This window comes from Notothenia rossii, assembly GCF_949606895.1.
Source record: "Notothenia rossii genome assembly, chromosome: 6".
NCBI classification, from domain to species: Eukaryota; Metazoa; Chordata; class Actinopteri; order Perciformes; family Nototheniidae; genus Notothenia; species Notothenia rossii.
In genome coordinates, this window is record NC_136909.1 from 34,515,747 (window position 1) to 34,542,108 (window position 26,362).

At 40.9% G+C, this 26,362-nt stretch overlaps 2 protein-coding genes across 3 annotated transcripts in view; both read right to left on the minus strand.

The window, feature by feature from the left end:
- Positions 1 to 14,882, minus strand: part of LOC307044362 (ras-GEF domain-containing family member 1B-A) — a 33,506-nt gene extending 18,624 nt beyond the window's left edge. The window contains exons 1-4 of the mRNA XM_079689522.1: positions 14,582 to 14,882; positions 4,713 to 4,895; positions 4,251 to 4,373; positions 3,963 to 4,100 (exon numbers count right to left, since the gene is read on the minus strand). Of these exons, the coding sequence (XP_079545648.1) occupies positions 3,963 to 4,100; positions 4,251 to 4,373; positions 4,713 to 4,889 (438 nt within the window). The 5' untranslated portion in view covers positions 4,890 to 4,895; positions 14,582 to 14,882. The remainder of the gene's footprint in view (positions 1 to 3,962; positions 4,101 to 4,250; positions 4,374 to 4,712; positions 4,896 to 14,581) is intronic.
- Positions 14,883 to 20,700: 5,818 nt separating this feature from the next.
- LOC307044363 (zinc finger and SCAN domain-containing protein 32-like) lies at positions 20,701 to 24,816 on the minus strand. 2 transcript variants are annotated; one of them, XM_079689524.1, is made up of 3 exons: positions 24,690 to 24,816; positions 23,018 to 23,641; positions 20,701 to 21,645 (listed from the first exon to the last, which is right to left on the minus strand). In XM_079689524.1, exons 1-3 carry the CDS (start codon positions 24,736 to 24,738, stop codon positions 21,278 to 21,280), a joined length of 1,041 nt encoding a protein of 346 aa, XP_079545650.1. In that variant the 5' UTR covers positions 24,739 to 24,816; the 3' UTR covers positions 20,701 to 21,277. The 2 variants fall into 2 exon arrangements, with proteins under 2 accessions (XP_079545650.1, XP_079545649.1); XM_079689523.1 differs by having other exon boundaries at positions 20,701 to 21,804.
- Positions 24,817 to 26,362: the final 1,546 nt, after the last annotated feature.

A 26,362-nucleotide genomic window follows, 5' to 3' on the forward strand; every position in this document is an offset into this window, starting at 1 on the left:
TTTGTTTGTCAAATTTTCTTCTGTCTTTCAACCAATGGTTTTGGTATCAGATAACTCTCCTTTGAGTCCTGTACACACTCAGCAAAGGCTTGACCACACCCACAGTTGGTCAACAGTGAGACAAGCCACCAGTGGAAACCGCTCCAGTTACCACACCAAAGTCAGCCATCTGCCGAAGCTTCTGTCCCCGCCACAAACAGAGAACGTGCCAGGGTCAGATATATATAGTCACCAATCTTGGAGACAACAGCCCGTCTGACATTTCTGAGCAGAGGGCTTCACACTTGTTCATTAAAACTATTGGCTTTATGGATGAGAGTGTCGGTTAGGGGCATGTGGTTCCCTACGCTATTGACCCTGGCAGTGATCCTGAGATGGCAGACGGCTGCTCAGTACAAGTCACAATGACTGAGCGTGTGGTTGCATCCTGCCATCATATAGCTGGAGGTCCTGTTTTCTTGGCTGCATGTTTTTACTTCCTGTGGAGTTCCACCTGACCCACACAAAAAGCCTCACTGTTTTTAGCAGGTTAGCCAAGCAGCACTAATGAACAGATAGTACAATCTGCAATGAAGGGAATTATCTACAAATATATCCCTGTTGCCAAGACATCATCAGAAAGAAATGCCACCCAACCGCCTACCAGTGATGCATTGGCATGTAGCATTCGGCTGCTTCAAGTCCAGGTCCCTTCTCAAATCATTCAAGCCAAGTCAATGTTTCGTAAGCGATTTGCAAGTCATGGAGCTCTCTGAATGCTGACTATTTTGAGTCAAGTACTTGTTTTTCATAATTTAAGTCGACCATGAGTCATAATACTCAAGCCTAGAGCTCTGGAAAATGACCACCAATTACTTTACCCTGAAGTTGATGTTCAACACTTCGAACAAACCGTGGCACCTGCCATGAAATGGTAACGTGCATGCACAATTTGTCAAATACAGAAATGCCTTGCATCAACTGTGCCAGGCATGCACACTGGATTTATAATATGGGAGCTGTTTTATATAATAAAGCAGAAAAAAATAGCTTAGAAACTGCACATTTTGAGGGAAGGCAAGAACCCATAACCATCAGATGAAGATCACGGCACTTGTTTTCTTCTTGACTGCTGCTTCCCTATATATCCAACCACATCCATAATGACAGTCTTGCAACAGAGATCAAGGTCCTGGAATGTTTTGAGTGTGGTCTGGACACGACTGACCAGATGTTTGGGACATCTATTCTGGACTCAAACCCTTTCCCAGAGCGCTGCGGTCAATGCTCTTAAACGCTATACTAAAGACCTGCTTACAGTTGGACGTCTAGGTTAAAGCAGCGTTCAGTTATTATGCTCCAAATATCTGGAACAAACTCCCAGAAACCTGCAGGTCCGCTGCAACTCTTATTACTTTTAAATCCAAGCTGAAGACTTATCTTTTTCTCGCTGCTTTTAAATTGAAACTGAGCCGTTGTGTTAATCAGTAAAGTGGAACTTCTGTGTGAACTATTCATATCTTAAACTGCACTGTAACTTTTTATTCATGTACTTTTTATTCATGTACTTGTTATTCATGTATTTTCTTTTAATGTTTCTTTTATTATCTTTTCTTTTTAATGACTGTTTTTAAATGCCTTTGTCTGAATGTCTTTCATTTTTGTAAAGCACCTTGAATTGCCTTGTGTTGAAAGGTGCTATATAAATAAACTTGCCTTGCCTTGGTTTTCTGTGAGAAACATTGAAGCAAATGAGTTCTGATCACACTATTGGACTGCGCCATGGCGTTCACACTTTCCAGAGCAAGGAATCATGCTTTATTATCATGGGGTTATCATCTAAGGATATGCATGACAACTTTACATCCCTCAACTTTTGCTTTTAGCGATTTTGTCAATGTTCTTTTCTTTCTTTTAATGGCATAAGTCAAAAGTTCTGTTCATTCAAAAAAGGCAGCATCCACATTGGTTAGGTTTCCCACACAAATGATTTATTGACTGTCCAGACTTTAAGGAAAGCTCATGCTATTTCTTAGAAAGCACACATTTGGGCAGTGTGTGAAATTATAGCCAAAGGTATTTCACAATTCTCCTGTTAAACCAACTTTCCGGTTGAACTTTTAACGCACTTTTCTTGCACTGATATGTGTTATATAATGAGTAAATATAGGCAACTGTTTGGTTGCTATCACATTCATTTTAGCTGGAGACGTAAAGACTAAACATGAATAAAGTGGAGAACCTAAGATACTGCAAATGCTTATTAAAGACCTCCGAATGCATAGTTTGGATCCTCTTATCCCCATACAGTTACAGACCAGTGCAAATCGACGGTAAAGTGACCCTTCATAGACGATTGTTCAGAATATAAAGACACTTCTTGTTGCTTTTTCCCATAATGTGTAACCCATCTGTAGCTGAAATATCTAAGCGCTGAAACAAAATGCCTGCAGTTATCTACACCATTACCTAATGGTGTATAGACGCCATTACCTAATGGTGTAGCCATTGATTATTTTAAAACACCTGTGGCTTTCAAAACATGTATGGATGCACTTAAACAAAGCACATGTTATCTTATTATGTTAAATAAACCGAGCATAAAATATCACGCAAGGTAAAGTACAGAGGAATCTTCCGCTACATGGCTTTCTGTTGCCTTGGGGGCAAGAATAGATTTTTCCATCAAAAGTCTCTTTGGAGGCGTGTTGTGAATGTCACCTGCAGCCAATCTAGTGTGAAATCAAAGATGTTTTTATGACCAGAAAAAACACAGCATCTATGTCTTTGAGCATGACTGACTGAGAGTGTATTACTGGTGGTGGGTGTTTTATGTGCAGAGGTGTATAACAGAGCAGACATGGGAGCTGTTAATGTGTCCAAGTGTCATGTGAGAGGGGTATTGATTTGTAGATTCAATTGTGGATCAATACTACGGCTTGTACTATTGATGAGTCATGTGAAACCGGCATTAAAACTCTGGGGATGGGTGTTCTTGTGTTGAGCCGTGGATGGGGGATGTCTATCATAAGGATAAATGCATGTTTGTGTCTTCCATCACCACCCTCCCCCAAAGATACACAAACTTGGTACGCATTACCGAGCAGAGCACAGCAACCGGCGTGTGAAACCATCAGGACATGCACTAAAACCACCCTGATTCATCATGACTAACCCAATAATATGTCTAGACTGGAGAAAAGTGAAGTGGGAACGCTTCCACTAGTGACACGGAGGGGAAAGAACATTAGATATGAAGTGTAATTAGAGTGTTAAGAGACGAAGACGGTTTGTGAAAACTCCCTGAGAAGTACAGAATAGGAAAACTTAAACAAGGATTTTTATTTGAGGGAAATTATTAGCGTAATAAGACATAGCAGCAACAAATAGTTACACCTGATAACCTTTAACACTTAAATTTATTTTAAGAGTTTTATTTGCCATATTAGCATTTCCCTTCATGGCACACAATGCATTAGTCACTTGTTTTTAAAAACAACGCTTCTGAATCAAACCCAACAGTGGAGGGTCTGCATGTGCAACAAAGATAACAGAGTGTGAGAGACAAGCACAGTTTTACCGAGCTAAATAAACTTTGATCCAAACAGCGCAGCAGAGGCTAACAGGACGCTAAGCCATGGAAATTCAACTCTGCAGGCGTGAAACAATTAAAATGCTGCCTAGGAAGGATCACCAAAGAGGCAACAAAAAAGGCCACCTAGCCCATGAACAATGGGGCTTTTCTCTCAACTCGGCCAGCCTAAAAAATGGCTTTGTTGCCAGAGATACCCCTTCACCACTATCTGCAAAAATCTGCCTGTGCCTGTAGCTTTGTGGCACGTGCAGTCTAAAAAACAGCATCCATTAGCTTGTGATAACACCCGCACATATTATCAGCAGACAAGTCTTTGGTTACATTTCTAATTTAGTACGGATAACTGTTTTGTTGCATCTTTACAGTGAACATCACTAAAAAGACTGACCTCGTCTCCACTGGCCAGCCGGTGGGTGAGCTCCTTCAAACTTCGCATCATCCGCTCATCCCTGAAGTCGTACGGGAACGTTTCCAACCACTCAGTCAGCAGCTGGAGGATCTTGGGAGCGATCTTTCTGACTCGTATCTGAAAAGGTGCAAGATAACCAAATACATTTGACTAAACAATAGGGAAAACCAAGGTTAAGGTCTAGATTTGTTAAGTAGGAGTAGGAGTCCTGTTGGAACACAATATTCTACAAATTCCTAAACTTCATGCAGAAGAGCTAGAAATTACCTTGTCAGCTTGGGAGTCGCTGAGTCGTTGTTGCTCCATGCAAAGGTGACACACCTTCGACATGAGTTCGTGTGGGCGGATAAAAATACGTGAGCTGAGCAGGAAGGTGAAGATGAATGTCCTCTGTGGAAATAAAAGATACAACATTTACCACAAAACTAACTGCGTGATGTTAAATTGAATGTTTTAGATTTAAAAATGGGCTATTAATCAACATGAAATTAAAACGTTTACATAAAGAACACAATTTAAAAATTCCAAGGAGGGGGAATTACAACTTTGAATCCCTGTGCTATGGAAAGTAAGAAAGAAAAATACGAGTAAGCCACTTTGGCATCAACAGGGTCAAGACAGAACAAAAAGAAGAAATGCTATACTTTTTAACTTTGATGAGGCAGCAAAGAAAAAGAAAAACACCATTGGTAAAAATAACAGGAAACAAAATATAAAAGCAATACTCACATCTGGATAATAGTCTAAAGTTGGGACCAGGTGATGAATGAGGGCCTCCAGGGACCCAGACGTTAGGTTGTTGTCATGATAATAGAGGCCAGAATAGCCTTCCTCTTTGGTCTGGTACATATTCTTGTTGTAGCCGCTGGTGTTCAGATGCCCCGTGAACGGTGGTGTCTGAGGCATGTTGTCCTGCAAAGAGAAAGAGGACAAACACAAGAACGGTAAACCACCACGCTTCTCCGATAGATATCTCACCGCAAACGCTGATGCAGAGTGGCCAGACAAATCCAAAATAGCTCTCAGACAAAACACAGACGGTAAAAGTTTGGACGAGGTCAGTAAACACCCTTCCGCCTCTGGATCTCTGCGGTTTCTGAGTTTGCATTTGGTTTATTTGGAAACACCAATGGTTGACTAAAAGTCTAGGGTTGAAATGCAAACTGTGGTTGAGTCACAAAAAGCATGAGAGAAAAGAAACGTAGGAAGTTCATGAGTGAGCCATACAATGAAATCATTGAGAATAGACACTTTTAAAAACTTTGAAGTGAGCTGTCCACGGAATTTAACTCGCCAAAACCGGTTACAGCCAAGTGCAAGGCAAACTTTTGAGCATCATCTCATGGGAATAAACCGTTAACTAAAGGAAATAACATAATTCTCAGAAAACAAACCAGATCAAGGTTTTACATTTCACATATACTTTCTAGAAATCTGTATTGGGACAATACATTTATTCAGAAGGCCGAACTAAAAGATAGTTGGCCTCCTGACGTCAGGGACATAATGGAAGTTCTGTGTGGAAATGCGCAGACAGAGATAAGGACATGCAAGAGATGTAGCCCTGCAGGATGTCCTGACACTTGGTTTACCCTGAAATCACTTGGTATGATCACATTGCTTGTTTACTTCCACTGCTACCACGTGCGTGTGCGTGTGTGTGCGCATGTGTCAATGAGGCACAACAACTCATGATGTAGGGAAGAAAAGCGTCTTCCCTACATCATGAGTTGTCATCGGTGCTAGGGTCTACTAGCACTGATCAAAACATAGCATATTTTTGGAGAAGTTGTTAAGAAAGTAGGAATGATTTGTAAGCCTCAGTAAACAGACCTACTTTTTTACCGAATGAAAAATCTTGAAAACCTTCAAGTATCAATCACAGTGTATTTATATAGCCCAATATTACACATGTTTCTCAGTGGACTTCACAGTTTGTACAGAATATGAATAGGACACCCTCTGTCCTTGGACCCCCACATCAGACAAGGAAAAACTTCCAGACTTCTCTGTATTTGGAATCCGGATTCATTTATTCTTTGATCAAACTGATTTGAAACTGTTTTCAAATATTGTACAGTATAAGATTAGGCATAGCTGTAGTCTGCTTGCATGTGTTCAGACATTTTACATTTGAGAACATTTATATCATTGGTCAAAGGAAAAAGGTATTTTGCAAGTACAAACATGTTCATAATTCTCCCATTAAGTTACCAATGCAAGCATTGTTTGATGGAGGATTTGTTTATGATTTGTTTCAATGTTTCATCTTGCATCAATAATATTGGATCCTTGATCATTGTATGAATATATCGATCCAGATTTATATATTGTTACAAACATTGTGTTGAACTGAGCAAAGGTGCATTTTGCGGCTCATTAGTTTCACTTTCCATTTGCAAGAAAAGGGAACCCTCAAACTGCCAAACATCTGAATGTCATAACTTATAAATCTCAAACTGGTCCTCACAAAGATATAACAACAAGCTCATACACACTTTCCTCTGTCAGCCTCCTGACCTCTGAACCTGGCACTTTGGCTCAATCCAAAGCCAGGCAGACTTATGGCTGGGGAAACACAAAGGCCTTTTCACACAGGGAGGGGGTCGCACAGGGTGCAACCACCCCACACCCCATCACAGCCCTCAACACCTCCCGCCTTCTGGACAATATGCCACCCTGTGGCTGCCTGCAGAGTCAGGAAGCCTTCAGGAGCTGCCAGGGACGGGTACAGTGATGCCAGGAGGAATAAAATGCACCTGCCCACACACTGCCACAAGGTTCAAGACCATTTAGGGTTTCACCGTCCTGTGATGTAATGTGGGTTGCACAGGCGGCTTACATAAGAAATAAAATAAAATCAGAAGGAGTGAACATCTGCTGAACAGACCGGAGGGGAGATTTACAGGAACTATTTACCAGCTTTTAACACCTTGACACAGAAGTCCTGGGGCCTCATTTATAAACGATGCATACGCTCCAAAAATGGCGCACGCCAGTTTCTAAGCAAGCGATTTATAATTAAAAAAAACTTGACGGGAAAATGTGCGGTCCTCCACGCAGACCCATGCGTACGCATTACGCACAAAAAAACGGGAGAGACGAGAAACTGCGACACCGTTGGCAGAAGGAAGAATGGAGAGAAATATTTGAAAATAATACCATAAATAAAATGTTACCTCATGTATCATATATGAATAATTAATTCTCAAAAATGTATTGAAGCCAATCTTAAAATGATTAAACAGACGCCTGTTTGAGACTCCTCAGTGCACACAAAAACATAACTTGGAGAAATAAATATATACGGATATGTTATTGAAAACCACCTCGAATATGTTGTCTTAATGTTATGACAATGCGGTATGCAGAAGGACAGAATTACGTCCATTTTGCATTTCTATTGGTTGTTATACGAGCATGGTTTATACTATCATGTTTAATCATGTGTTATGCCCTTTGCTAAGACTTGATAAGTCCCTCATAAAACACAGGAGGTATAGAAACTAAGAACACCATATATTTGGTAGATTTGGCAGCTGATATAACTCAACACTTTTGTTTTATTTCCTTTAACTGGTGGATATAGAGTTGCTGCGGGGGGGTTGAGACGCACAGGCTGCAGTGGAGACGCTGCTCACAGCTGATCGAAAGCTGATTGACAGCTGGAACACAAACCACCAAATAAAAAAATAAACATGACTCCACTCCTCAGGGATCCCCCGACTTTCTTACAGTTTCTCATCAAGGGGGGGGGTCTCCTGTCCCCGGCACAAACACACTGACACACTGCCTGAGGAAGGTTATGTGTATTTTGTCATTCACTTTTTTCTGACCACTTATTTATTTATTTTGGTGACGATCAGACCTCCATGCTGTTACTCTGGTTCAAACTGCATCCACCAAACAATGATTTATCTCCACCTCCCCAAAACCCAAAATAACCAAAGTCTGACACGTGTGAGATGTTTTTTTTAGCTGTTCTGTCGTCATTTCCTGCGATCTTCTTCATGCAGTCAGTCTGAATGAATATTAATATGGGGCATTTCTTTGACTATTATAGGCAAATATGCGTTACGTGTAGCCCGCAAAAGCTGCGCCGCATTTCGAGTCGATTGTGATTTATAAAGGGAAACGTCCTATGCTGATATGCAGTGTTTTATGAATCAGAAAATGTCTGTGCGTATTTATTTGCTTTGTCCTACGTAAGCAACCTTCCCACGTGAATCCTACGCAAGGCTTTATAAATGAGGTCCCTGAGCTCTAAAAATCACAAAGCACCATCATGTGTTCTTTGACCGCTCACTACAACTACCCAAACTAGCCCTGTTTATTCATATGTTGCCTTAAAGCCTCCAACCACGAGACAAACCTCCCAACCCTTTCACTTTCACACGCATGCCGGCCCATAATGCACGCATGCACACACAGACCATCGCTATTATTCAGACAACCGTGGGCATTTCCATGAGAAAGGAGAGTTTGAGGAGTCAGAGCAGCGGCCCGAGCATCTGCTGCACCATGTGGCTCCCCTGCAGATAGGGAGAGACTGCAACATCATGAGTCTGGTGAAGGGATAACCTGGAAACTGTATTTGAACCTTTGTTTACTCCACTGAGGGTTTCTTGCTGAGCCCAAGTGCTCTTTTCTTTGACGCACGGAACCGCAAGTTCTTACTTGGTGGCATCTAAGTACAAACAAATAGATGTACTGTCCACAAAGCAGCTTCACATACTACTGGGGGTTCAGATGGAGAGCACATCAGCAGCAGGGGATGGAGGACTGAGAACAAGCATCATTCACTTTTCCCAGCTGGGATGTAAACCACCAACGGCCCTTATCCCACACTCGCTGTCCTGATCATTGATGTGGGGGTCGTTTTGGTCAGACGGAGAATTAACAACAATTTTAACACTGTAATTTTTCGTAAAACAATATTATTTCTTAAAAGAAAGTTGATATGTTAATCAATTCAGAATATATACAAATAATTCTTATGACATCCTCCAAGTGTGGTTTGCTGGGTTTTTAATTAAGGGAAAACTGGAGCACTTGTGGAATCGGGAATCTGTGTTTTCCAGCATAAGTGCACTCCTGGTTGCTGCCCTACTTTAACATTGGCTCCAGTTTTATCATCCAGTTCAGTTTGACTGGAGTTGATCTCAAGAAGTCTGACTAGTTGGCGTTTTTTTCAGATCTGTTGAGTCCAACTGCTCAAACCCACACATACTCTAAAAGGGAAGTGGACCTACACATGCGGTGAAAGTTGAATTTAACCGTCAGTATAGTGACACCAATCTTCCTCTAGGATGTCTTTGAAAAGGCACTCCGTTTGGATTCATCTTGTGCTGCCAGGGCCATGTGGGCCTCAGAGATAAAAGCTGTGTTGCTAATACAAAGAAAAAAATGATGTCTTCTTCCCTTTGTCTCCTATAGTTGAACAGAATATTTGCCAACCAGCTCATGTAGGTCCATAGTGAGCATTTTAAACCCAATTTAAAAGACAAACCTGTGCATGTTGTATTGATTGTACTTTACTCTTTGTATCCATATAGCGCTTAACATAAACTTAGGTTAGAGATTTCTTCACGAAAACTAAAGAAAGACAGATAATGAAATGAACCTGTACTTTGAAAGATAAGGGACATGTATGGCAATAACTAAGATCCTATTCACAGACCTAACGCCCCTCTCACACCAACACAGTTCCCTTTCTAGCTCCGTGCTAGAGTTTTTCCGGTTGAGAACCGGTTATTCTTTTCATCCCCCATTTTGTTCACACCGCCCAGAGCCCGACTGGTGCTGCTGCGTCATGACGTCACCGTTTACATCGCTGACTTTCTCCCCAATGGCGTTCACTACAACAACAAGGGGGGACTGCGTTGGGTCGATGATCGTGTTGCTTTTAATCATACGAAGCCAGATTAGATTAAATAACGACTTCTCCAAGCTTATACTTTTCTCCGGAGTGCCGGGGTTCATTGTTTATTAATGTGTTTCAGCAGCATTTACCGACTGCTGCAGTGCTGGCTGCTCTTCCACCGGAGTTTATACTCCCGTTAACTCACGCGGCAGTGGCCACTGTAAAGTATTCACTGTCTGACTGTCACACAAGCAGCTGATACATATCCCCAATTCCCCTTAAGTGAATGTGTTTCAGTCTGAATTGACGCTGTTATGAAAGTTTCTCTGGTATAAATTGGGTGATGTTAGCATAGCAACCGAAGCTAAACTGACTATCTTGACTACTTGTTGCTATCCTATTGTGGCATAAGCCTTTTTCTACAGGCACATTTTACCGGCGTATTTTTCATTATGATTCTACTTGGGATAGTTGGACATGACAACCTGTGCACTGTGCAGCCCATGTATTGATTCCATCCGATAGCTGCTTTAATACAAAACAAAACGTCTGCCTGCTCTACACAATGATCAATAACAGCAAACGGATGGCCAAATTAAGGTACAAATAAAAAGAATCACACAAAGCCTGGTTAGTGTTGCCTGACTTTATAATGTGATTTTTTTTTAATAAGTGTGTGGTTGCCTTCTAGTCACTTTGCTCAGTGCTACTGCTTGTTACACATTGAATTGCCGTAGGCTACTCGCCATAAACTGTTTGCTCAGGTTAACCTCGCCCTCCTCCGACGTAAGCGTGATGTATGCGGTTCTTGCTTCTAGACCGACAATTTTTTTGGGTGCTTGAAACGAACCGGATTCCGGAGCTTAGAGGCGGCTCCGCTGCGGTGTGAACAGAAGAAAACTGTGCTTTTCAGGCTCTAGCTGCGAACCGGCCCTGGAACCGCGTCGGTGTGAAAGGGGCAAAATAAATGCTAATAGGTTTGGTATAAGCAAGACGACACCACCACTGTTATCTCCGCATTAGATCCAAAAGTGTGTGTTCTCACCAGCTGCAGCCTTCCCCCTAATCCTAAACCCAAAGTGCAGCATGCTTACAGGCAGCAACAACTGTGTCACAGGTATATTTGGCTTCCAGGTGGCTTGTGTAATAGTAGTAGTAGTAGTGAGGAAGAGGGGGGGGGGGGGGGCGGGGGGGGCCACATGTTCCCTGGCCTGACAAAAGCAAACTCTTAACACGTTGCTGTTGGTTTAGCGGGGCTGCAGGCTGGGTGGCAGTAGAAGGTAAACAAACAAAAAGCCACAGCTTGCCTTCCCACTTTTGGGAGGAGGGTGTTAAGGTTGGATAGATGGTTTTAATTATAGCCTTGCTGGCTGTGTGCATACTGCATAGCGAACTACCTTAATGTGTCTGGTTAATCTGGATTTTAAACATTTTCTGTCGGTTTCTGCTCATCAATAAAGGTTTATGTACTCAGCAAAAAAGAATGAAACTGTAAACTGACATACACTTTTTCACTCATTAGGCGCTTTCACACCAAGTACTTTGCCGTACTTAGTTCATCGGAACTCCACCGATCCCATGTTTTTTATTGTGTTGCCATAAGTTATTCTCTCTCCGTTGGTGCACGGGGCTAGTGCTAATGCTAATAATGCTAATGCCAGGAAATAAAATGGCGGCTTCACAAAACTTTTCCGAGTTTTACGGGGCGTGGTTGACAATTCGCCCAGCCAATCAGAAATTGGAACCTTTTTCTCCCCAGGAAAGTCCCTGCTCTCTAGCAGGGACTAAAAAGGGGTGAAAAGGTTTCGCAAAAAAAAGTTCTAGTTCCAGGTCTTTTTGGTGTGAACGCAAAATCCGAGGAGCTATCGGAACTATTCCTGGAAAAAGTACTATTGGGTCAAAACACCAGGAACTAAGGGATGACGACTTCAAAAATATATACCATGTTAAGATTGTCATACCATCTTTAAATCGTGTTATTATTAGAATAAAAGTATATTTTAACACTCTTTTAGTCACTGTTCCTGCTTTTTTCATCGGCTGAAGACCTAAATGCTGATTATCACATGGCACTGAGTCTCTGAGAAGATGTAGGTATGTCTCGTGGTACTCTTAGGGGTGGAGACTTTCTTCACTGCTTCCCAGTATTTATACTCTGCTAAAACAGGAAACTTGGAAAAATTGAACTGAAAGAAACAGGGGATTTTTTGTTTCAGGTCATTATTAACGTAAAGGTTACAGACATGTCAAAACAAATTCCCCTTTTTTCCTGGATGGGGACTTTCAAAAGAGCAGGCCAGCACATAACCTCCTCGGGCTCATCTCATATCAGGAGTAACAAGAAACTGCCATTTACGTGAAATTTCCATCAGGAGGCCTCCAATGACTTAAGGTAATTTTGGCTCAGAATGTTAAGGTTGGGCTGCCTCAGCAGAGGGACACTGAGGGAGCCTGGGCTATCAGAGCCGACGGAGGCTCTTCCCACCCCGCCTGCAAAGTTAACAACCCCTTATGATGAGCGCCCATCAACAGTTCAGAGGCTGTAAAGAAAATAATCCCTGAATACACAGAAAATCAGTCCTGTGGCTCAAAAGATGTACACAAACAGCCAGACACTCACATTTACTGCTTTGAGCACTTCCCTGGTGCCTTATTACTGATTCCAAGATTGTCCTGCAACCACTGAGTCAACGCAATACAGCTCTGAGATTTGTGACGTGATAAAACATCCATTGCAGCAATATGCTTGAGAAGTTGTTTCAACAGAAAAAGGAAAAGGTAAAGGAGGTACTTGTCTTTCCTTCATTGGGGCTGGATAAGGAGGCTACTGCAGTGTGGGGAAGGCACGATTTTAGAGACTTTGAGGGACCAACAGTAAATCAACAGACACACCCCCCACCCCCCCTTCTACTGCGTAAACACTTAAGGGCATGAAGAATCTCACTCCCCCATGGCTTGAGGAAATGAGGGTGAGAGATGGCTGAGTGGCGGCACACCGGGGTGAAGAGGCCAACATGGAATACTGGAAGTAGTCTAAATAAAGATGGCAGCTTGGTATTGTTTTTTGGAGCTGGCGTGAGGTCGGAAGTACTTAAAAGTAGACTAGGCTTAAGAATATTAAGTCAAAATTAACCTGTCTTCGAGGGTTGCAAGGACTAGGGGGCTGTTCTGCCAAAAGTGTTTTCTCTATTGGTGTCTACAATAAAAAGAGAATAGCTTTTAGCCTTATCCCCAAAGTTTTGAAGACACTTTATCAATCTTCAGTGCAGGTGGGGGATAGCCATTTATGTTGCCTCAGTCAGGTACCTTAACAGCATCACACTGTTGGTGTGAGGGTTAGAATTACACATTTAATGACTTGAATTAGAATAAAACCATTATTGAACGTAGGATGTGGACAGACTGGTACATCTCTGCCATTTGATCACAGAGACATTCTGAGATTTCTATGGGCATTTCTTTCTTTGGCCCGGCTTAACTTCACTTGACTCAGGGTACGACAAATCACAGCTTCAATATCGACTTTGTCATCTGAAGTCGTCGGTCCTTGACAGCCACAGAACCTTCCCTGAAGACAGTAAAACATCCTTCACACGGGCGGCGCTATGACAAAAACAACATCCCTGTGGCTTCTACATCGGAGTTTTCCAAGTCATCTTTAAGAACTAAGAATAGCAAGCTTCAAAAACAGGTATAGTTTGGGATTAGATACTGAAAACTATATCCACAAAATCACCACATTTAAAACATGGCTTTCAATATAGTCACGACTTCCTTCACAGTCATTTAAATACGACAGTTACATAAAGCAAAGCTTTCACTTTTCCTGTCAAATTGAAATAATAAAACCCCAAAGAAGCCTTTTAAATTTTTCGATGCACCTTTTGTATACAATAACATCGCATATCAGGTTCCTGTGACTTCCAATACCCATTTCCACAAAGTATCCACTATTCTGCATTTAATCAGGGAACCATAAACACTACTACACGACACCAGAGTACATAAGCATTAAGCAATCATGTAATCCACGGTCCACCGCAACAATAACTCAAGGGTTTCCATAGGAGGCCCTCTCGCATTGTCAGCCATGCAGAGTCCTGCCAAATCACCAATAAACGGATTTAACTTGTCAGCACATTAGGGTAACCCCAATGCATGCTTGTACTACAGAGCAGTGGCACGGAGAGCCAAGGAGAGTCGGCCAGAGGTCCTCAAGAGAGATGCCGGATTAACTTCACTGATCCTCACTGTCTTGCAAGAGAAGAGGCAGGGAGAGGGGGAATCCTCTTAGCCAGAAGATATTGGGGAGGTGGGGTGGGGTTAAAAATAGTCTGCTATTGACACTGATTAAAAATCCTATTACTGCGATGCATTTAGGAGTCACTTAGGGGGAATACAAATACCGACTCATATTTACAGTAAATGTGGGGTATAATTTATCTGGTTTGTTTTGTTTCACAGGTTTGGATAACTCAATGAAAGCCGGCATTCACACAGCAATATATGGCTAATTTAAATACTACATCAATTAAAACATGTGCATTTAGGTTCAGATTTAAGGATATATCAGGGGTGCATTCGTTCACAAATGCTACCTCTTAAACTGGCAATAAAGTGCGCTCTTTTACCACCTGCGCGCATTTTGGACAAGCTCCACCGCAGGTCTCCAAACAACATAGCATTCCATGTAAAGCCCTTAGACACAAAACGTTCCCACATCCACTAGGCTCACCTCAACAGGTCAGCAATCCACGTGCGAATTCCCTTCGTATCCTGCCCAAAATGTGTCTTGGAACAGCAGACTATCTCCTTTACATGTGAATAACCCCAGGCGGTGAAACTCAGCGGTGGCTGCCCGCTCCGGCCACTCACTGCAGCATTATTCAGGTGCAAATGAAGAAGAAAGAAAACGTGTATTCTCGGTCTCAGAGCAGCGCGTTGGTTCGGAGAAGACAGCTACCCTGAATGAGTGGCAGCTCCGGCTGAGTTGCTCCGCAGACGCCTTCTTGTGAGAATGAGCCCCGGAGCCGCGAGCAGCCTCAAGACTTCACTGTGAGGGGAGAGGCAGCAGCCAATCAGAGGAGAGAACTCCCCCCTCCTTCTATCGCTCATCCTCCCCCACCTATCTTGTTGTCAATTTAATTTCCCTTTCCCTTTCTCCATCTAAATTTCCCTCTGACTCCGATGTCTCTTCCATCGGTCTCACTCTTCCTCTTTTAAGTTTCGATTTGCATTTCCGTGTGCTTTATTTAGCCTCCGGGAATGCCAGTCAGAGTGTTACCAAAAAATTCAAAGGATAGTATCGACATGAAAAACTATTTCAAACCTTTTCTATATTCTCAGGTTTAAAGATAGGCTAAGTTTCGGTCTGTGCGTGTCTATGTTTTAAAAAAAAATGTTTTTCGGTAGGTTGGATTACTCTTGTATTATTTTACCTATACTATGAGCATGGTTGTGTGTTTTTCTATGCATTTTAATGTAAGAACACTGAATCTTCTAAATAAACTCTTTTTTTTTTTTTTTTTTCTTTCTTAATACTGAGCCATGATCATTCTCAACTGCAATTTGCTAATTGTTGCACACATGTCTGCACAGCCCTCCCCTTTAAAATATAATTCACTGTAGTTTGCCATTGTCATATTTTCATTTTAATAAGTGTTTTTGTTTTATTATTTTTTAAGGTTCTTTGTATATTTAAGTTTAATATATACAGGGGTGCACATGACTGGTACGCATGCGCGGCAACAATCCGAAATGCGTACCGTCTCTTGTGTCACAACGCGCATTTGCGTACCGACGTACTTGTGAAGCTTTTCCAGAAGGCGGTTAGATCAACGGACGACAGAGTCGGTCTCCATATGCACAGACAGGGCTGCTGTTAACGTCGGTCTGTAAAACGGAATTGTGCCAAAACTACGCCAACCGGCTGCGGAGGGAGACTCCCCCCCCCCCCCCCCCTTCACTGGAGAACTGCGCTAAAACAGCTGATCTCCCATCCCCCCCCCCCCCCCCGTTGACGTTCGCGATACAGAGGACTTCATCAAATAACTTGGAGTGGAGCCAGAAGTTGGAGTACCAAGCACTGACTCCAGGTACTCATCTGAGTACCTCACTGAGAAAGTTATGTGCACCCCTGTATATATATATATACATACCTAGGTTGTAGCATAGGTCTAATTGGACATTGGCTAACGGCCTGACGACGACTTAGCTTTCTTTTAGCTAAAAATGTGCCTATAAACTGTTGCGTTTCTAGTTGTCAAAAGGACATCAAGCCGCACACATAAAATAAAGTTTTGGCCAAGATTTTTGCTGGGTACAACATAACCAGGGCCGTCCCTGGCCAACTTGAGGCCCCACGCAAAGTTATATGATAAGGCCCTCTGTTTCCCACGCGTCAACGCGGGACAGGGGTGCTAGTGGAGCCTCGCAGCGGTGAAACCGTGCCACACTAATTGCGCCGCCTAAGCTCAGTTGAGGCTCCCTCCGCAAAATGAGGCTCCCTCCGCAAGGTGAGGCCCCCATCTTCCTGTAGGGAGGGACGGCCCTGAACATATATCACAAATATCACTGCTTTCCCAGAGGTTTATCATAACCTGACTGAGAAATATTGGGCTCTATGGGAATTTATATATATTAACCCTCTGAGACCCACATAGGACATTTCCGTTTGTGTATATTTTTGTGTTTTGCCTTATTGTAATTTCTTTACAGTATAATCAAGTTTTACACATCCCAGAAATCAGCACAACCTCAGCTAATGCTATATGTCACTCATTAGAGAAAACAGAACTGCTAACCATAACATTGAAAAAAACATTCAACACAGACGATTGCACACATTTATTATCATTGTATCAGAACTGACTAGAAGATTCTAACTTGTTCGGTTCATTATGCCCATTCTTTTGGGCAGTGTCCATGGGCGTTTTTTTTTGCAAGGAATTGTCTTTTTTTTTGTCAAGACTACACATCATGTATAGTTCCTGTCCACAATCACACATGGCATGCTGAGCAGATTCGTCTAAATTTTCATCAATATCGTCCCTTCGAAAAATCAGCTCCAAAGCCTCAGCCGTAGTAAACTTACTTGCCATACCTCAGTTTACTTTCAAAACACAAACAAAATGTATTCCAACTGTTATGTTGTTGTCGCGCGTGGAATTATACCGGCTCTCGTTTTAGTACACAAAACAACGGAACTGACTCTGAACCAGACTCCGATTGGCTGTGACTGCATCCACTCAGAGTGTCCGATTCAGAAACGTGACTCTTACACTATTTACGTCACAAACAAAGATGGTCGATGAGAATAAACCTATAACACAGACCGAAAAGGATAAGCAATGCGCCAAAATCAAGGTGAGACTATCTGCATCTTTTAAAACTTTACACACATTCGTTTCACCGAAATAAGTAAACGCCTCTCAATGAAAAACTTAATCCTCTTGTGTCAATGAATCTCTGTACCATATGTCATGAAAATCCAACAGTTGGTTTCAGTTTTGACAAAAGTGTTAGACCAACAGGCTGACATCATCAGCCCTATATAGACTATAACAATAATACAAATAACTGCAATAACTATAATAGAATGGTAATTTGTGTCCTGCAGCGTACAATTTGCTCTGAGCTAAGGTAGCAATTTCATGCTTACCCACAAATATTTTAAATGTATTCTCTTTATTTTCTCTTGCACCCTTCCCTCTGCCTTTCTCCCAGTTTTATCTCCATCCATCCCTCCCCCAGCCTCTCTTTTGTTTTCCTACACGCCTCATTCTGAGTTCAAGTCATGTAATCTGAAGCTCCATAACCAACCGAAATAAACAAATTATAATTGTACAGATTACATCAGTGGGAAAAGCTGTCGCTGGAAATGAAACTGAACAGCTGAGTTGCTTTCTTTGTATCGCATCAAAATTAGTTCTTAAGACCCGCAGAGACGTTAGTTTTTGTCCAAATAATTCAAGGTGACAACAGATTCTGCATTTCCAAGCGGAGTAATAAGCCATGGTAAAAAAAAGCGAATCATTCCAAATCTCGCCACGATCCAGAGGTATTACATGATCTGGAATTAAGGCAGATTTACGTATATGCACTAATCCAGCTTTTCTCTCGCTTAAATGATCACACAGAGTCTGACGATAAAGACCAGGATTGCAGTCATTATGTTGGACACAATCACAATATACGTATGGCCGCAGACACCACAAACATGGTCATGCTTGAACCAGGATGTAATTTAAGGTGGACATTTTGGGTGTCGAATTAAAAATGTATAATTAGAATCAAGAAACAGTATGCATTTGGCAAGGGTTAACAAAACTTTTAACCAAACATTCACTTTTAACCAAGCTAATTCACTTTGAGGCTATGGTGACAACTCACTATAACGAGAACACTACATTTGACAGAGGAAGAGGTTTATTTTCCAAGTTACCAGCATCAAAGGACATTTTGCAGAAGAACAAGACCTAGAACATGCAGGCTTTCTTATATATATAACACATATATAAAACATTGATATATCCATACCATTTTCTGTCTATCAATACTCCCTGTTTTCCCGACCCTGTCCGATAGTGAGCTGACCATTTTTGGAATTTACTAAAAATATTAAAGGGGCCCTATTATGCTTTTTTAGGCTTTTTCCTTTCCTGTAGTGTGTTATATAGGTTTGTGTAAATGATCTGCGAAGGCTAAAAATAAATCCAGAAGTTCCCTCGAGAGGGAGTTTTCCTCCCACACACTCCCCCCCTGCCTGAAAAACCTCCATTAGACTCCTTTGTTTACTTCTGTAACATAATGACATCATTATGCAATACTCAGTTTTATTGGCTGGTGCTCCAAAACACTGTACGTGATACAGGAGGGGCAGGACATTTCTGAATCATCTTTAAGCAGTTGACCAATCACATCAGAGCCGGCCTACCAATCAGAGCAGACTGTGCTCTTGTTTCAGACAGAGATGAAAAGAGGTGCTCAGCACAAGAAGAATGAGAAAAATAAGAGCTTTTTGAATATTAAAGCATGGAGACATGTCACAGTAGAGGCAAGAAATATAATTATGAAACATGAAAATGAGCAAAATAGGGACCCTTTAATTGACTAATTTTAATGGGACTTTTTGTTTGTACTTTTAACATACATAGGGAGCATATAATGCATCAAATGAGTAGACTAATAGTGCTTTTTTATAAAGAGGATAAGATGTTATTTACCGGCTCCTCTCTCCTGTTATTTTGCAAAGGTAGCGGTCTATTTTCAGTGGTGGATGAATTCACATGTGTGGCTCTATTGAATTTTGAAAGAACTGTGTGTGTGGAAGTAAAAATAATCCATATTGTTTGTGTTCATGGTAATAAAGAAACAGCCAAGAGAAAGACTGCGCCTAAAACAAGTTGTTGGCTTCGAAGCTCTATGGTAGGAAAATGGTAAAGAGTATCAGGCTTTGATACACACAAAGTAGGATGCATGTAGAAGAAGAAGAAGATATACTTTATTAATCCCTCACATGGACATTTTCTTTTCTTTCTCCATGTATAGTTAGCGTTGGTCTTTTCAAAGGATTTGGTGGCAATAAGAAAGTCATATCCTGTAAGTACTCCTACAGAAAACCAGCCTGACCAGTGTTGATTACGTTTCAGCGTATCAAAAGGTTTTCCATTCCAACTCGTTCACGCTAGCTTCAGGGGCAGCCTGTGTTGGGTGGCAGAGTGAAAGATTTCCTGTTTGTCTATTCAGGTAACAATCAGCCAGGGCAGCTTTCAGCCTGGGGGTTTTATACATAGGATTCTTGTGAGTGTAAAGCAAGGCGTCGCAGGAAGAAACTCCCGGTTAAAGCTTTAACAGCTAAATTATATGGCAAATCAGACTAGGGCTGCTCAATTAATCGTATTTTAATCGCAATTACGATTATGGCTTGCAACAATTACGAGAACAACGTAATCGAAATAAAACGATTATTTTGTTATTATTATTATTTAAAGTTCAGGGTAATCAACTGTTAAAAACATACTGTTCACATTTTTTCTCTCCAATAAATTGATGTTTTCAAAGTAAATGGATAATCGTTTTTTAATAATCGTGATATAAATTATTGACCCAAATAATCGAGATTAGGATTTCTGCCATAATCGAGCAGCCCTAAATCAGACCAGTGTCCACAGCGTCATTACCATGCTGTGTGACTGAAGACATCAGATGCTTACTCTGGAGAAAGCCTGTCTGGAGTGTCAGAACTGTGCTAAAGGTCTCTTATGCAAGTGTGACATCCAGGCTGATGTGCTGGATTTTAAATGACAAACATTGACTTTATGCTTTTTTTGTGCTACATTCCTCTTATAGCTCCGACACAGAGTAGTTCAATGTTTCCTATTTGTGCCATCCCTGTCACAGTTCACTATGTCGCTCATGCAAACCTGTTTAACAATTGTATTTTTGACACCGAGGGAAATAAACTTGTGAGATTTTCTTCCATATTGGCACTGATGACAAAAAATAAATACTTGTTATAGTCAAGATATTTACATTTGACTTTGCTTCAATAATATCTTATTGTATATCTGCGCTCCCAGGTGAGGTCACACAAAGCAGGGTTAGAAAGCAATGTTGGTGCTTGATGAATAGGGCAGATACATACCTGGGACTACTGTAATCTATTGTCCCGGGGGCGAATGCTTAAGACAAAAGCCAAATGTTATTGGGTGTTAGTGGAAAAGGGAATTAACAGGAGTGAGGGATTCTTCACTAGGGCTGTTAAGACCTTTGCAACGTGTCAAAATGGCCAACTATCGGAACAGATTCCATTAGTACCAAGAGGCAACATACAGATTCCAGTGGAACACAGAATGTGGTTGAACATTTCTCCGTTTTTTATTTATTTATAGCAAGTGTATGAAACAGCTTTGTTTGATTAGGTGCAAAGAAATTCCCTCAAAGACAGAGAACTGACAGAAGAGAAAAATCTCCTTTGGGTAACTGTAAAACAACTGTGGTTTCTGCTTCTAAGCTTTCTCAGCACTGACCACTAGCTGTCAGACAACAATCATCATCTTAAAGACTTAAAGGTCCCATGTCATGCTTTTCTTTTTCAGGACAGAGATTGAATACACATACTATACAGAGATGCTGTATGAGAAACCAATGTGAGTTTGGAAAATTGCACAGTATAAATCTATTTTAGTAGACCTCAACAATGGAATTATGATCAGTAGAAATGGCCATGACATGGGACCTTTAAATATTAAGGGCATCTTCCGTAATTTGGTTGAAATAACAATTTCACTCCGTATTCCTCAGCGTCAAGGATTATAGTTAGCTGCCTTAAATATAGCCGTTTCTGCATTACAAGTGCCATTATTTGGTTCTTCCTGAGTTTGAAAACTTTGGATAAACCGCTGTAAGAAATCCTTGGTGCGAGTGCCTCCTACTTTTCGCCTTTGTTGCAAGTGTGATTTGGTGCCTCTGCTACTGTCTTATTGCTTCCACTTTTACAACCTCTGTCTCTGGCTAGGCTTGTCAGCAGCTCCAGGACTCTGATCTCGTGCTCCATGCGAGCTTTCTCCCTCCTCTCCTCCCTCTCGGCCGTCTCCCTCTGCGAGCGCTCCTCCCTCTGCAGCCACTGGGAGAGGAGCTCCTGATGCCAACGGCCCTGCTCCTGCCGCTGGCCCTCCAGCTGCACCATCAGGCCCTGGGTCTGCGACACCAGCCGCTGGAAGCACTCTGACAGTTGCTTGAGGCCTGAGGACTCCGAGTGAAGGTGCCCACAGGTAGGGAGTGTGTTGGGGCTTGGATCTGAGGGTGTGGGGAGAGGAGAGGATTGGGTAACAGCAGCTGGAAGAGGAGGAGGAGGAGGAGGAGGAGGAGGAGGAGGAGGAGGAGGAGCAGCAGCAGCAGCTGGAGGTTGAGGTGGCACTACATGTGTGGAAGGACTGCTGTTTTCCACTAGTGCACCTACAGAGGATATAAAACAGTACAGGTATCTGAGTATCGCTGATGACAGGAAATATTAACTCAATGAATCACCAGCAGAAAAATAACCAATTTTTTTTTTTCATATTTTAAGCAAAAATGCTTATTTTGGCTTCCATCTTCTATAATGTGTCTTTTATTCACCTAATTTCATAGTTAACTGAATATCAAAAATGTTCTCTGCAGTTTGTTAGAAGAAACCAGCAATAAAGATATTTAATGCAGTGTCTTTAATGTGCCTATGTTGACATAATAATAATACATTACATTTATATAGCGCTGGTGCTCAAAGCGCTTTACAAGCAAGTAAAGAAAAAAAGAAAAGAAAAGAAAAAATAGACAGAGTGAAGGGCTGATGAGGAACTTCTTTACTTTATGAACATAACAAATAGCTACACTCACAAAATGACACTTTAATTTTGTTGTCTCATTTGGTACCAAAATACACAAACATCTGACTGCAAGAAATTAAAAAGCACCAATAGTGGTGATGTCGTTTTTTTAAAAAAAATTTTTTTTAAATATCTTGGATTTATACTGCTATGTAGAGTTGCTGACCTTGCTTAAACAGTCTTTTTTTTTTAAATAAAAATTATTGAATGACAATACTTTTGTTGCTCATTTAATAAAAGACTACACTATAATATTTTAATAATAATGCAATGATTTAAATCTCAGGTTAGGTTATAAACTAGTTGTCTTTTTTTTCAGCAATGCGTACCTGTAACAAATAAATCCTGTGATTCTTTTACTAGGTGAAATTTACAGTCAATATGGACATATGAGTTTGAAAAACAATGCACATAAAAATTTAACACAAATGTGCCAAATTACATGCAAATGAAGAAGCATCTTCACCAACTTGACGAAACATGCGCAGCGTCGACTTAAAGCACTGCATAAACAAAACGCTGCAAATAAAAAACTGGAAACTGAAACATACGTTTTATTGGCTTCTTATACCCATGTGATCGCATGATAACTTCTGTTATTATTGCAGATTGCACGGGTCGGCCACCGTAGGTCAGGTTTGTAATTCATCATAATTAGCAACATAGTAAAACTATAGGACCATAATAAAATCACAGATTCCAGATTACTTTATGTTAAATACGTGTTTTTTTATTCAACATGTAGCATTTGTTGAGTGTTATTTTGACCCTCTTATGAATGACATAATAAGCACAGTACATACCGGTAATTTCACGATGGATGGATGATTCTGTGTAAACTTCATGACGTTGCTGAGGGAATCCTGAATTGCTGGTCTCAAACTCATCCGTTGAAACTTCTCTGTCCTCCATTTTGACTTCAGAGTCAAACTGCCAAGACTGACGGCCTGCTCTCTCCTCTAAAGAGCTCACACTTTGACTTACTGTCCTGCCCGGATAACCAAAATGGTTTTCTATGTTCAAATTCAAATCTTTTGGGATACTTCCTGTCCTTTCAAAGGAGTCAAGGTAACGCCCTGCCATGCGTCCTGGAGAAACAAAATATGGCCCTCCTTCCTCTGCCTCTGACCTCCGGCCCAACACAGCGTCCATCTCGGCAAAATATTTAAAAGTGCAAGGCTGCGAGCTACTCCTTTGTAGTTTGGCTCTCACGTAGTTAGCCTTGAGAGTTTTGACACGGAGCCGGCACTGGTGTGGACTTCGAGAGAAACCCATTTCACTCATGCGGATAGAGAGGTGTTTGAAGACATGGCGGTTGCGAAGGTTTTCCGCCAAACTCTTCTGGATCCGCTCGTCGCTCCAGGCGCACAGCAGCACCTGAGTCTCCTCCACCGTCCAGTTTACCGAGCGCTCAGCTTCCCGTTTTCCTGTGTAAATAGAAACACAGCTGAAAACAGGAAATGACTTCACAATTGACCCTGGTGTTCTTGGGTTATGGTTCATAAACATTTAAACGTAATGAAATGCACATGAACAAGACCAACCCATGATTTGATTTGAGGAGAGGATCTTCATGTATTAAACACTCTCAGTGAGATGCCATACCATAACACCTCTCCAAAATGAATTGGTTTAAGCTAGATTTACCTACACGTCAATTGCTGAACTTCAAGAGCGGATGCATCCAATATGGAATACCTTCTATAAATACAACATTCATAAGGCAACATTATGTAAATTATTATGAAATATGCTATACAATCAAGAAACAAAATACATTTATGTTTCCGAAATTGCATATTAGGGTCCACTGGTGTGAAAAGTACATTTTAATAATCATCTTAAACTTCAAATTCTGGACTTCTGATCTTATTAGAAAGTGAGAAATAAAGGGATATCAGCTAAGGTAAAGATGGATGTTGGGTCACCATGAGATATGGCACATTAGCAGCTACGTTTACGTAGTTAAATAGTTATTTAATATACATACATAACAGTGTGCATGTATTTGAAAAGTATGGATTAAATGTACTAACAAACGTATCAAATGGCTTAAAATGATAGGAGCACACATTTAACTAAGCTGTCCTTAGAAAATATCACATCCTTAAAGGACGTATGCTTGCTAATGGCCAGATAGCAAGCTGTTAAAAGACACTGGGTGTTAATAAAGATGTATGTCATCTAACAGTTAAGAAGTTGGGCGTTAGCATTTAGGCTAATTCAGATACATACATAATGATAATACGATTTATACAAAAGGGTGTCATTGTACAAGCCTGTCAATTAGCAGAGAGTGTTTAGCAGCGGAATAACTGAGTGAAACCAGACCAGGAAGCTAGTTCTGCTCGCTGTAACAAACACAGCTAGGGTTAGCGGCTAACAGTTAGCAGACCTAGCTATATGAATGATTCTGACTCGCTTCTGCCTGTTAAACAACAAATAACAGATGTCGGTTAATAGAATGGTTCTTACTTTTGGTCGTTGAAACAAAGCTGGACGAGTTTATCATCGGATGATTCATTTTAACGCGCTGTAGAAAATGTAAACAATCCTCTCAGGCACCGACAGTACTCTCTTCCGGGTTGAGTCGAGTCCAGCCCGTCACGTGGTGTGACGTGTCAGAGCTGGGTCAGAGTCGTGTGATAATTTAAAAATAATTTACAGAAAATGCAGAAGAACACGAATAATGACAGTTATGACAGCTCCCACATAACACACATTTAGTAAAAACGTATAACATAACTTAACATTGCCTTCAATGTTCCCATGTGCCCTATATTTAATTTTGTACAGATCCTATGAATATTCCCTCTGTGATCATTACATATTTATGTTATTGAGGTAGAAGAAGAATACTATGATCTTTACACTATTAATCTATTTTAGTATGCAGCATATCAATATTGTCATTTGTGTTGTACAATATTTAACAAGTAAGTTAATCATTTTTGTCAATATAATGTGCCACCAGTAGTTTTATTTAGTACAATAAAAATGATCAGGTGAAATACACATATTTATTAGATCGATTATGTTATATAATGCTAGAGGAAAAATATAAGTGATACTTGTGGATGATAAAGAAATGTACGTCTGTTTGATTATTTTTAAACAGTTCACCTGGCCTACATATGAATATTATTTAAAAGGAGTCAAAAGTCAAATTAGACATGGAAAAAAATGCCATTATTAATAACGATGTAAGAACAAGGCTTAAATTGTTAAACAGAAATGTCCTTGTACGCAGCAGCTGGATTATGGGAGTAAGGGTTAATATGCTATATGGTAAATATTGCTAAATCTGTGTGTCAAGATTCTCACAGACAAACAGCGATGCCTCAATGAATGCAGGCACCTCATTCATTTGAAGTAGCCCAAGGTGGCACACCGGGGCAAAAAAAATGCAGCCTGGGATAGCTTAATATTCATGTTGACGATGATAAAAATAGCCTTACTGTTGCATTTAACTCTATATTAGATTCTGTTGGTTTCTGTCAGAGTGTAAATAAACCAACCCACTGTTATAATCACACTCTTGACCTTGTTCTGATTTATGGTATTGAAATTGAGCAACTATTAGTCGAACCGCATAATCCTGCTTTATCCGACCATTTCTTAGTAACTTTTGAAGTACTGTTACTAGACTACAAAGCATTAGCCAAAAGCTCCTGCAGCAGAAACCTATCTGTTAGTGCTATAGCCAAATTTAAGGAAGAGATTCCACCAATACTTAACTCGATAGCATGTCTGCATGTAGGGGAGGAAACTTATACAAAATGTACACCACCCCAAATTGATCATGTTGTTGATAGTGCTACAGATGCGCTGCGAATAAAATTAGACTCTGTTGCTCCTTTGAAAAAGAAGAAAATAAAACAACATAGATTAGCTCCATGGCATAATGCCGAAACCCGCAAAATAAAGCAAAAGTCGAGACAACTTGAAAGGATATGGCGTTCCACTAAACTTGAAGAATCTCGTTTAATTTGGCATATTACACTCAATGAATATAAGAAAGCACTGCGTAAAGCGAGAGCAGCATACTACTCTTCATTAATAGATGAGAATAAGAATAATGCAAGATTTCTTTTCAGCACTGTAGCCAGGCTGACAGAGAGCCACAGCTCGACTGAGCCTTCTATTCC